Raw genomic sequence first — 12,388 nt, forward strand, 5'->3', positions numbered from 1 at the left:
CGTGTTTCCATGCAAAGGTAGTCTTCCTTCTTTTGAGGAAGGATACGAGATCTTCTTTCATTTTGCCAAGGATCCCCGATCCGATATAGATTCTGGATTCAGGATCATCAGGATCCATGAGGATTTCTACCACATCCTGCTCTCTTGCCTCCAAGACATCCCTTGGAGGATACTTTGATTGCTATTGCTCCCTTGACTTCGAGGCTGGTTTCATCGATGAAGTGTAGCAGTTCTTAGCCTCCTGCTGATCACTGTCAATCTTGACTATTCCCCAAGGACTAGGGAGCTTCACACACTGATGGTAGGTAGATGGGACTGCCTTTATATCGTGTATCCAGGGCCTGCCAAGGATAACATTACAACAAGATAAACAGTCAATAACACAAAATTTTTGATAAGAATGTAGGCCTTCTATGTATATTGGGAGTTTAATGTCCCCCAGGGTATTCTTAGTTTCGCCACTAAATCCCACTAGCACGGAGGATCTTGGTATGATATCTGATTCAGGGATACCCATTTTCTTTAGAACATCAAGCTGGATAATGTTCACTGAGCTTCCTCCGTCAATAAGGATCCTGCGGACAAAATGGTTAGAAATGAAAAGAGTAATTACTAAACCATCGTGATGAGGATCCTGGATATCAACACGATCATCCTCATCAAAGGTTATGACTTTTCCTTCAGAGACACTTGATGTTCGAACAGGTCTTTCTCCATTATCCATTTTAGTTTCCTTTGCATGACTTTTAGCTGCTGAGAAGGATGTACCACAGATGTCTGATCCTCCAGAAATAAAGTTTATTACTTGTGCATCTGCTGGAGGGGCCGAAGCTTTCTCAGGGATCCTTTCAGGATCCTGAGTCCTTGACTTTTTTCTACCCAGCAATTCTTTTAGATGCCCCTTGCTCAACAAGTATCCAATTTCCTTTCTCAATGCAATGCATTCTTCTGTTAGATGCCCAAAATCTTCATGGTATGCACACCACTTTGATTTATCTTTGGTTGCAGCTGGTCTGTCATTTTTTCTAGGCCATCTGGCTTTATCACCTAGGTTCTGCATCGCAAGGATTAGTTCATTGTTATCAACGGAAAAACAATATTCAGAAATTGGAGGATAATCTTCATCATCCTCCTCCTGATCAACAGTATGCACGTTCTGTTTATCAGATCTGTTATAGGATCTGAACTTGTTATTCTTGAACGAGGATCCTTGCTTCTCTTGCTTTAAGGATCCTGCTAATCTCTCCTAGATCCTCTTGTCATCCTCTAGCCGGATGAACCTGAGTGCCCGGGTTCTTACCTCATCTAAGTTCCTGCACGGTGTCATAACAAGATCATCATAGAACAATGAATCCCTAAGCAATCCCATTTTGAAGGCCTCAACAGCCGTGGCTATATCCAAGTTGGGATTGTCTAAGGATTCTTTACTAAATTTGGTAATGTAATCCCTTAATGAGTCATTATGACCCTGGGTTATCCTATATAGATCACTAGTTAATCGTTCAAATTTTCTACTACAAGAAAACTGATTATTGAATAAGTTAACTAGATTAGCAAATGAGGTAATAGAGTAGGGGGGAAGACTTAGCAGCCATTTGAGAGCTGATCCAGTAAGAGTGGATCCGAATCCCTTGCATAGGCATGCTTCCTTTAACCTTTCTGGAATTGGATTGATCTCCATCCTCTCCCTGTATTGTGCTATGTGTTCCTCAGGATCCGTCGAACCATCATACAGCTTCATGGTTGGCACATGGAACCTTGTGGGTATCTCAGCATCACAAATTGGTGGTGCAAAACGAGATATCTTATGGCTTCCATCTGCAATCTCCGGGATAGGTTTGACCACTCCTGGAACACTTGATATCATATCCTTCAATTTTTGCAACTCTCTGGCCATGGCATGGTTGATACCTGTATCCTGCATGAATCCATGGTTAGTGGTGAGAGAATTATTAAAAGTGTTACCTCCCATCGGGTTTAAATTAGGAACACCGGATGTGAATCCATATTGCTGGGACTCTGGAATGATGGAAGGACCAGTAGAAGCAATGGTCTGCATCGGAATAAAATCTCCTTGATGGACATCGGAACTTCCTGTTTGCAAACTCCTCAAGGATCCTGGCATCTGGAAGGATCCCTGAAACTGGGACGATCCTAGAACAAAGGAGGATCCTTAAACCTGGGATGATCCTGGAACAAAGGAGGATCCTTGAACCTGGGATGATCCTGGAACAAAGGAGGATCCTTGAACCTGGGATGATCCTGGAACAAAGGAGGATCCTTGAACCTGGGATGATCCTGGGACAAAGGAGAATCCTTGAACCTGGGATGATCCTGGAACAAAGGAGGATCCTTGAACCTGGGATGATCCTGGAACAAAGGAGGATCCTTGAACCTGGGATGATCCTGGAACAAAGGAAGATCCTTGAATCTGCTGCGCTCCTGATGCCTGAGTCACTATTGTTGATCCGTAGTGCACTCCTTTTGGTCCACCCACATATTGAACATCTGGAACCACCGATGGCTGAGAAGTAATCACCGGAGTATCAAAATTCAAAGATCTGGGCACCAGTGGGGAATGATCCTCTGCCGCTTTCTTTTGTTTCTTGAGATCTCCGATTTCTTTGAGAATCTTTTCATTGGTCTTATCCTGTTGCTGTATATGATCCTTCATCTGCAAAATCAAAGTAAACATGTCACTAGTAGTGGGAGTGTAAGAAGCAGAAGAAGTTGGAGGTTTGGAGAAAATGGGAGTTGGTTTCTTCTCAGCATTTTTCTGAGATCCAGCAGGTGGTGGAGGCAAAGGTGGAATGCCCTGAGACGAATTGACCGCAGACATTGCAGTAGAGGTATTCTTCAATGATGAAGCCATGTACTTGTATGCAATGAACCGGAATGATCACCAACAGAAAAATTTCTTAGGAATGAAGCACCAATTGCCCCACGGTGGGCGCCAAACTGTTTTGGTCAAAAATCTAATGAGGATAATGCAACAAACTCTTAGTTACGGGGAATGATGCTTGAAATGAAGAACAATAATAAGGATCACTTCGATGTAAATTGCACAAATAACACAAGGATTTATACGAGGAAAAAGCCCTTGATCAATGAATGATCTCCGGCATAAAAAACCTCGGGTGATGGAAACTACCGATCACCAAGCTCAAATAAATCAATAAATGTTTACAACTTCGGATAGTGACGAGCTAGGTACAAGGATCACTATGGTTAATTGTGTAAAAGTGTGTGAAAACAGTCAAATGTTTGCTGAAAGCTTCGAGAGTGCAGTTGTACGGGAGTGTATGTAGCTGAAAATGGCTAAGTGTTCTCCAAAATAGCTCGTCACCCCTTTCAAAATAAAAGCTAACTAAGCTAACAAACTGTCTGACTTTTGTGCCATGCTCCCACGTTCTCCACAACGTCCATTTCCATTCAAACGTGTGCGAAATACCCGTGGAATATTCCATAGTAACGTTGCCAAGACCAAGTCAAGCTTATTACTCCTGCAAAACAATACGAAACATAAACAAACAATCGTTAGTATGAGGATCCTTAGGGTGATCCATGATCCTGATCCTGAAGGTCTTCTGAGGATCACTATCTGTCACAGAAGTAAGGATCACTATTAGGATAACAAGTAAGGATCACTAATTGTTAGAAAATCCTCCCCTAACACCAGACATGTTGGAATGACTAAAAAAAAATATATCCGTTGGAATCAGGATATCCAACAGTTATATTTTTGGGGACAATTGTTATGGGTGAAATTCTAAGCCCATATCCTGACTTTGTATCTTGATTTTTTATTAGTTGTATATGATCAGGATATCGGATCAGGATACCGGATCAGGATACCGTATCAGGATATCGGGCCAGGATATTGGTAATATCCTGAGGTAGTATCCTGACTATTACTAACGATTGGCTTGTAAAACGTTGGTTGCAAGGTACCAACGTTAAAAGACTTGATCTACCTGAAGATTCGCTCAAGGTGGTTGAAAAATGGACGTTGATGGTGGAAGAATGGGTCTTGTAACGATCAGAATAGAAGAAAGGCATATTCCGCGAGAATATCGGATGTTGGTCAATTTTATTGACATTGTAACGGTTATATGAGCTGAAGACCCGGTTTTATAGTCAATAAGCACGTGGAAAACAAGTGGAAACAACCCCAACATTTAGAATGGAATATTCCCAGCATCCCGGAATAATAGGAGAGTTGGTTTGTTATTTGAAACTATAAATAGAAGGCCAGATCAATAGGAACACACACTTCACTCTCTGATCTCGAACTCACACTTCTTTTTTCTTTCTATTACACACAAACACTCAACACTTGACACTTGTAATCGTTGTACCACTTAGCATTGATCTGAGCCATATCCTGCACTGTATCCTGGTTATTCAAGCAATAAGAAGAACAAGGCAGCTGTCGATTGTCAGCTCCCGAGGTTTTATGCCGGAGATCTAGATTGATCAAGGGCTTTCCTCGTACATCATGTGTCAACCTTTACATTTTTGCTCATTGTTTGATTACAAATACAGCTCGATATCCTGAGTCGTATCCTGAAAACTGTTTTTGCAAACAACTTAATCAGCATATTTTCAACACACTTTCTTAGCACACTACCTCACTTAACTAATTTGATCACTTAATTGCTTCGGTAATTTTTGACCAAAACAATATGTATGTGATGGAACTCTGGAATACTAAAAACCCAAACTAAAATAACCATAAGCCGGTACCGGTATAACGGTTTAAACCGGTATACCGGATTTTACCACCGGTACGAATCTTATGCCGTTTCACTTATTTACTAGGGTGTTTGGTACCGGCCAGTATTTACCGGTTTTTAAAACATCGTATTCTACATTTGTTGCTTCATTTTTAAAATTTAACAAAGTACTTGGTTGATTTTAGTCCACAAGACTTTAGTTCACAAACTCATAACTGAATAACATTTTAGGCATGTATTTTCCCTAACTCTATTGGTTAACCAAAAGAAAACAACTTACTAAAAACTCATGTTTGATATATTGCTGGATCAGATGATGAAAATGTGAGTAATATTTGAGCCATTTGTAATGATCCTAGAAGCAAACCTTCCAATCTTGATGATAATAAATAACAATTGACCAATAACATCAGTATTCATAACTATCATCTATATGATATTAATGTTCATACCAATAACAAAGTTTCAAATTTTGATTCACAAAACTAACAATAGTAATAACTATCATGTATATGATATTAATGTTCATACCAATAACAAAGTTTCAAATTTTGATTCACAAAACCAACAATAGTAATAATAACCAGTACATGAATTAACAAAACAGAATGGTGAATGGTGAAGGAGTGCTCACCAAAATCGTCCTGGGTCAACAGATCTTATTCAAATTCTTTCTCGTGAGTAACTTATGTCTAGGATGCAAACTCTACTCATTCTCAACCTGCCAATCAATATCATTATACTCACAATAATCAAACTACAGTCCACAAAACAGTACGAAGGACAAATTGATTGAATCAATCTCCATATAGTTCCAAAAAAAAGACGCAATAAATCAAATTAACAACAAAAGGAAGATAATAAATCAAAATCAATCCGTTGAGATAATAAAGACCAAGCTAGGGATTGTGTAACCTGTGTACACCTTTTAAAGCTTCATAGCAGCGGCGTCGGACGTAGGGGCTGCCCGGAGACAGTGGCGGAATGCCCGCGTTGAGAGTTGAAAACTGGACCTCTCCCGTACGGTGGAGGGAAAATCAAGGGCTGAAGATTGAAAATCATATGCGACGGCATGAAGCACATAGAAAGTTGAGGGTTGTGGTTTTGAGAGGAAAGAAAATAACACTATCTCCAATGCTAAAGCGTCCTGAGGCGCCTTTAGCTGCCACGTCATCTGCCACATAATATCCTTACAAATCCTTAAAAACCCCTATTTCATCTTCAACACTACAAATATCCCTACCTTTTTTAATTTCCACCTCATCAACTACCCATTACACACAAATATTTCAATAAAACTTTTTTTTTTTACTTTGAGCCCACCTCATCACATAAACCAAGACAAACACATGCCCTTGTGCAAGGGCATCTCACCTAAGGGCCTCTAAGGATGGATGAGCTCCAATAGTAAGGGCATCCAAGGGCCTCTAAGGGCTTGGTCTCCAAGGGCCCATTGGAGATAGTCTAAGAGACAATGAGGGTGGTCTATTACAATCGCCGTTAGAAGATTTACATAAATTGAAGTTACACTGTGTTCCAGAGTTTACTAACGGAAGGAAAGGAAAAGAAATAAAAAGAAACTAAAAATATTTTGTGTTTTAGAGTTTTATTTAAGGAAGGAAAAGAAAGGAAAATAAAACATGTCGTGTTCTCGAGTTTCATTTAACGAAGGAAAAGAAAGGAAAACTAGGCTAAATTCTTTAGTTTTTCTTTCCTTCCGATTTGGGAGGAAATGGTGGGAAAGACATCTTTTTTTTTCCTTTCTCGTCCTTTCCTTTCTCACTTTTACTTTCTTTTCTTTTCCCTCGTTAAGTTAACTCGGGAACAAAGCGTTAGGGTTTGAAGAGAATCAAGGATCGTATGGAAAGTAAACTAACGGGTCAGGTTACAGGGAAACAGCAAATTGGGTGGGATCCACGTGTCCCACTAATAGGGAATCAATACTGGGCGGGAAGGCTATAAACAGTCCACGTGAACATTTATTTTTATTTATTATATATACTAGGTTATCACCCGTGAATACTCACGGGTTGTAAATAACGAATGTAATAATTTAATTGAAATGTACGATGTGGGGGAAAATAATCTATATCTATATATATAATAAACAAAACCATTGGGGGACACTTGTCACCCTATGGTTAATGCCAAATAAGCAGCCATGTATGGCATAGCTCTAAATCAAGAATTGAATTAGCTTCTCACATACGCCTCTGCTATACTCTCTCTCTCCCATTATCTCAAATCGTTCAAATCATTATCGATCCTGTGCGACAAGGTTTATTCAATCTTCAAATATTCTGATATCTTCTTCATCATCTTATTGATCGATTCTGTTTGAATGGTTTGTTGTACTTTGATTTCTTATCTATTGACTGTTATGTGATGATGTATGAAGTTATTTTACATGATTTGAAGATCGATTAGCTTATTCCTTTTTTCTTAGGGTTTTAAAAGCCGATATCATGTTGTTTGTTTATATGATTTGAAGATCGATTTCTTATACGGATTTGTTGGACAAGTTTTAAGTTTTAAGTTTTTATTCATCTCCGGCGCCGGAATCCTTCATCATTGTACGGTCAGATTATAGCAATATTCTCATGCCGCTGGGGTATTTCGATCTCGATTTATCGATAATTAGTTCTGTTACTAAACATAAATTAGTTATTTTGAAGAAATATTGTGGTTTTGGATTGATTGAAGGTGCAGGATTGATGTGTGTTGAATTAGGATCTGTCAGCTCTTCACGGTTTTGATTCAACAAGCCAAAGGGTTTATTCCTGTATGTTTCATGAAGTTAGATTCTTTGTTGGTTTATTAATCTATTCATCATATTCAAATGATTCGTTATCTACTTGTATTTTAAGTTTTGATTTCGATTGCACAGTTAGAAGCTGATTGTTTTGAATTGAACGATGCCTAATTCATAAAACTTATTGCTATCCAAATTATACCTTATTACATCAAGATTTTATAGTGACATTCAACTTTTTTTGTAAAAACTTACGACATTCTCACATCAGATTTTGAAGCTGCAAACAAAAGATGACCAGGGATAGAATTTCGCAGTAGTCAGCGGGACAGTGCACGTCCAGAAAAGTTTTTGACGAATTAGGTAAGTATCAAAAATTTACTTCCTGTTCCGGTTCTAAAGCATGTCCAGCGTTCTCATTACTTAGATTTATGATGCTGTATCAAAAATATTAGCATTTGAGGTGATAGATAGGGGGTTGGGTAATGGTTGAATACATACGGGTTCATGGTGCTGACATTAGTATTTGTGGCCCAAATGTGAACCTACAGCGTGCAGCCCTAATATGCACCCACTTTGACCCGTATTGGACCCCTAAATTAAAATTCTATCATTCATTTGCAAGTAGATGCTTTAATATAGTTTGTTTTACCAGTTAAGCCTAATAACAATAAACTTCATGACGCCCCTGCTCCTAGCAAAGCTTACGAGGAGAGCAAAAATCAGGCCTTAATTGATACACCAACGTTGGGTTGTCAGTAATGAGATTTCTGATATTTAGTTTTGTGTTTGTGATGTTTTGATTTTAAGACAGGGGACTGATATTAGCATGTTGACTTGCAACCGTTTTTTCCATTTGTGTTTAAGATGGAATTTTGCTTCTGGAGGTGAACAGGAGGATACTTTGTCTGGGCTGCGCAACCTGTTTATAAACATGAAAATAAGCTTCAAGAACAGTGGAAAGGTAATTATTTTAATCCAGCACTAAGCGAAGTTACAAAATATGCTTATTACAAGTTTTAATAACATATATATCCTTTGCTTACATAAGATAGTGGTTAGATCAAGTATCTTACACCTCCAAGTTATGAATTTTAAATTCTTTTAATCAATGTTTTTTTTATCTTTTTCCCTGTTTCAAAATCCATTTTTTTGATGAACTCAACTGCAGAAATGGAGAATCTTACTGGCCGGTTATGTTGGGAGCAACCTAAGCATTCCACGTGGTCGCGGAGAGCATTGGGGGACACATGTCACCCCATGGTTAAGCCACCTAAGCATTCCACGTAGAATCTTCTATTGGAAAAAAAATCTAGATCAGGTTCGAGATCATAAACAGGCAACCGTATATACAAGTACTTGGATGTCTAAAACATAAGACAATTAAATGGTTTATTTCATGCAGGAAGAGTGGTCCTTCCGCCTTTGGAACTCTAGCGCAACCAAAAGGTCGTTTATGATGAGGTTTGTATTCTTTTTTTTTTTAATTTACTCTCCCGTTTCAACACCGGTCCTATGACTTTTTTCACGAAATATGTGCATTTTTAGGATTTATGTTTAAGATTTCTATATGATCATGGGGTTTTTTTTTGTTTGTTTTTTTAGGAGGCAAGATTGAGCAGGTGAACGATCAAGAGGAAGAAGACGAGGATGATGGTTATGGCGACTTTGTGAAAACTTATGATGATTTATCACTGCCATCTTTGAAGCTCTGATTTAAATGTGTTTAAATTGTGCTAATCGTTCCTTCTGGTGGTGGGCGACTTGGTCATTCAAGCCACTTATCCTTCCTACGAAGAGGATGAAGCCAAGGGGTCACAAAAATAACAAATAGTTAAAAAAATATGTTTGCCGATTTAAGGAATCTTGCAAAATATACCACTCATGTCGCTCGTATGACCCCCTCGCTATTTGTCTATTATTCCATTTAGCTGCTTAATAATTTTCATTGTGACAACTGGTTGACCTCAAACTGGACAAATCTGTCGCTGGCCACTGCGGATTGGTTGTTGTCTGTCGCTTCTGCACCCTTGGCTACACCAAACTCATCCTCTGCGCGCAGTCTGAGTTAGACGTTACCAAATTTGTAAGTTCTAGATACTTTTCCGGGGCTGCTTTGAGGTTATTATTAATATTCCAACTGAGTTTTGTAGTGGGATCACCCTGACTCACTTATGTCATACGTGAAGCAAATCAATGCAACTTCCAACAAGATTTAGGTTTATCACTAATTGCTATACAATTGAGACCATTAAAGATGGGAAGCCTCTTCGTGGAGTTTTGTTCTCAAACAACCCATACTCCAAAAAGTCAGCTGCTAATGATTTAAGAAGGTAAATTTATTAATATATATACTGAAATCGATATACTAATAACTTAATTCACTTTATGCTTATTCAATCTGTTGTATTTGGGCTTAATAAACAATAGGAAGAGTTGCAGTTGACAATGGGAAAAGGTTTTTGAGCATCTTATGAAAGATACCATAAGAACTCCTGAACACTAGACTTCCAGGTGCCACCTCAGCTACTGCAAATATGAAAATTTAAGCAGCTTCTAACGTGTCCATCATATGATGTCATTACATTTGGATAAAAAGTACTCTCGGTCAATCAAGCTGACTCGAATCAACCTGAACCCACACATAATTACTCTTTTGACCTGTTTCCTAACCTGGCTTTCGGCCCATCTTTCCTAAATCGTTATCTTTCTGTTTATTGTTTTTCGCCCAGAACTGGCAGCACCGTGGCGGTGGAGTGAGTCAAACAAAAGAGACACAATAAGGATAACTAAAGATGAAAATTGACATGGTACCTTTTTTAATCTTTAATGAATATTTGTGAAGAAGCAATATAAGAAATATGAACTGATTTCGACATCAATTCTGGAACCTTTTACGTTATGTATTGATATTTGCTTCTTTTTTGTCAACTGCTTTTAATCCCTGCCGATTGCTAGGTAGTCTCAGTTTCTCCCTAGGGATGAGCTCAGTACCGGTACCGAAAATCGCTAAATAGGGTACCGGTACCGCAAATGCTTAGTACGGTATCAGTACTGGTATTTGAAGGTAAAATCCGGTAAATACCGGTAAAAGTGGGTACCAAATCGGTACTGAAAATAATTCGGTACCGAAAATAATTAGGTACCGGTACCAACTGGTTGTCCCCAATTTTTTCCCTTGCATTAAAAGTATTTATCTGTAAAATGTAGGTAAAAGTCCATGGGGTTTATTCTTGCCGTTTGTCCTGGATTAAACCAACAATTGAAATCAGTGTTTTTTCACAGTAACAGTATGCTCCTTATAAGTTGTTATTTAAAATTCAAAGTGGCTACTATTCGAACTATTGATGCAGCATACCATTATTCTTTGTGGATATTGAACCTCCGCCATTGATTCGTGATTTTTTTTGCATTAACGGACATAATTTTTGATGGAAAGAAGTTCCTTTGATGTCGTTATGGCAGCATGCATACCTGTGAATACAACATTTTTTTGTATATTTTGGTGTGCAATACCCTTGATCCTTTTATTTTTTTTGCAAGTATGGGTTTTTAGTAGTGCGATCGGGCTCAATTTATTTTGTGTTCTTTTTTAGCTCCTGTGTTGGTTTAAAGAGGGGTGATCTTATTCATTAGATGTGATTTGGCAATTGATAATATTGCCAAAAGTGGTATTATTTAAAAGATCTTGGTGATATGTAGCAATGGAACTTTTGTTCGAGTAGAATGGTTCGAGTCAACGTAGTTTTATGTACAACTTTGGGAAACGCATGGTTGCCAAAAGTGGTATTATTTAAAAGATCATGGTGATATCTAGCAATGGAACTTGACACCCTTGCGATTTTTAAATGGCAATAACTTTTTTGTATGTTAATTTTTTTTACTTACATCATAAAAACGGGCATTTTATTCTCTTTAGTAAGTTTGATATTGCTGTAGTTTTTATTTTTTTATTTTTTTTTAAATTAGCATGTTATGTGTGATTACCAGTGCTTAGGTGCAAGTGAGCTGAGCGGCTCGCAAGCTGCTCGAGATCGGCTCGAGAAAAAGCTCTAAACGAGGCAAGCCTTATAGAACCCGAGCCGAGCTTGAGCCTTAAATCCATATACTCGGATCCCGTGACAAATCCATTTAATCTTTTGTACAATTTTTTTTCGTAATGTTTGTTAAACATGAATGTTTATCCACTTATAAGAAATCATATAAAAAAATTCTTTTATAAATATAATTTTTTTTAAAAAACCCATAACCCGTGAACCTCCTTTTTTTCCAGGTTGAGCATGCTCAATATTTGACCCTTGGAAGTCTAACCATGTTTGGTCAAGAAGGAATTGTAATGGATTTGTTCGAAATATTCTTAGAAATTAGATTTGGTTTGCTTTGCTTATGATTTGACTTTTTTTTTCTCAAAGATGTAATTAATTCGGAAATGTAGTTGTCTTATAACAATTAGAAACCGGTTTTTACTCATGAGTGAATGTATAATTCCAAAATTATATGTAAGTTTTATTTTAGTCGTTAAATAATTCTTAAATTATCAATACTGACTATTTATATATGTCGGCTTTGGATGACAAGATGCTACCATATTGTGATAATATCATGCCACTTCTTCCTAAGGATCTTTCTAGCGGTAACTTGTATCCGTTTGTTAAGCTACCAATTTTTTTCATTCTTTCCTGGGGTGTTCTTATAGAACGATGATAAATCGGAGCCTAGTTGATGTAAAATCCAAAATTGTATGTCAGGATATGTATTTTCAATCATTAAACTTCGTTACACTTTTATTAATTTTATTGTTTTTGTTATTCAGGCCGTGTCTTTTTAGATAGTATTAAATTTGAAAAAAAATAACGAGTTTTTGGTCGACGGTAACTGTTAGAAGAAATTTCCTAAGAAG

General features: G+C 37.7%; 1 protein-coding gene across 22 annotated transcripts; it reads left to right on the top strand.

Annotated features, from left to right (window-relative positions):
* Positions 1 to 6,870: 6,870 nt before the first annotated feature.
* Positions 6,871 to 12,025, top strand: LOC110926733. Of its 22 annotated transcripts, XR_004882193.1 has the most exons (10): positions 6,914 to 7,518; positions 7,760 to 7,851; positions 8,356 to 8,452; positions 8,660 to 8,809; positions 8,894 to 8,952; positions 9,094 to 9,574; positions 9,678 to 9,821; positions 9,919 to 10,002; positions 10,221 to 10,298; positions 11,762 to 12,025. XR_004882193.1 is itself a non-coding variant. In XM_035984629.1 (6 exons), exons 3-6 carry the CDS (start codon positions 8,318 to 8,320, stop codon positions 9,104 to 9,106), a joined length of 357 nt encoding a protein of 118 aa, XP_035840522.1. In that variant the 5' UTR covers positions 6,919 to 7,518; positions 7,760 to 7,851; positions 8,299 to 8,317; the 3' UTR covers positions 9,107 to 9,430. The 22 variants fall into 22 exon arrangements, 1 of the variants encoding a protein (XP_035840522.1); XR_004882196.1 differs by having other exon boundaries at positions 6,910 to 7,518; positions 8,303 to 8,452; positions 9,094 to 9,821; XR_002585379.2 differs by having other exon boundaries at positions 6,912 to 7,518; positions 9,094 to 9,821.
* Positions 12,026 to 12,388: the final 363 nt, after the last annotated feature.

This window comes from Helianthus annuus, chromosome 15 (genome assembly GCF_002127325.2).
Source record: "Helianthus annuus cultivar XRQ/B chromosome 15, HanXRQr2.0-SUNRISE, whole genome shotgun sequence".
Classification (NCBI taxonomy): domain Eukaryota; kingdom Viridiplantae; phylum Streptophyta; class Magnoliopsida; order Asterales; family Asteraceae; genus Helianthus; species Helianthus annuus.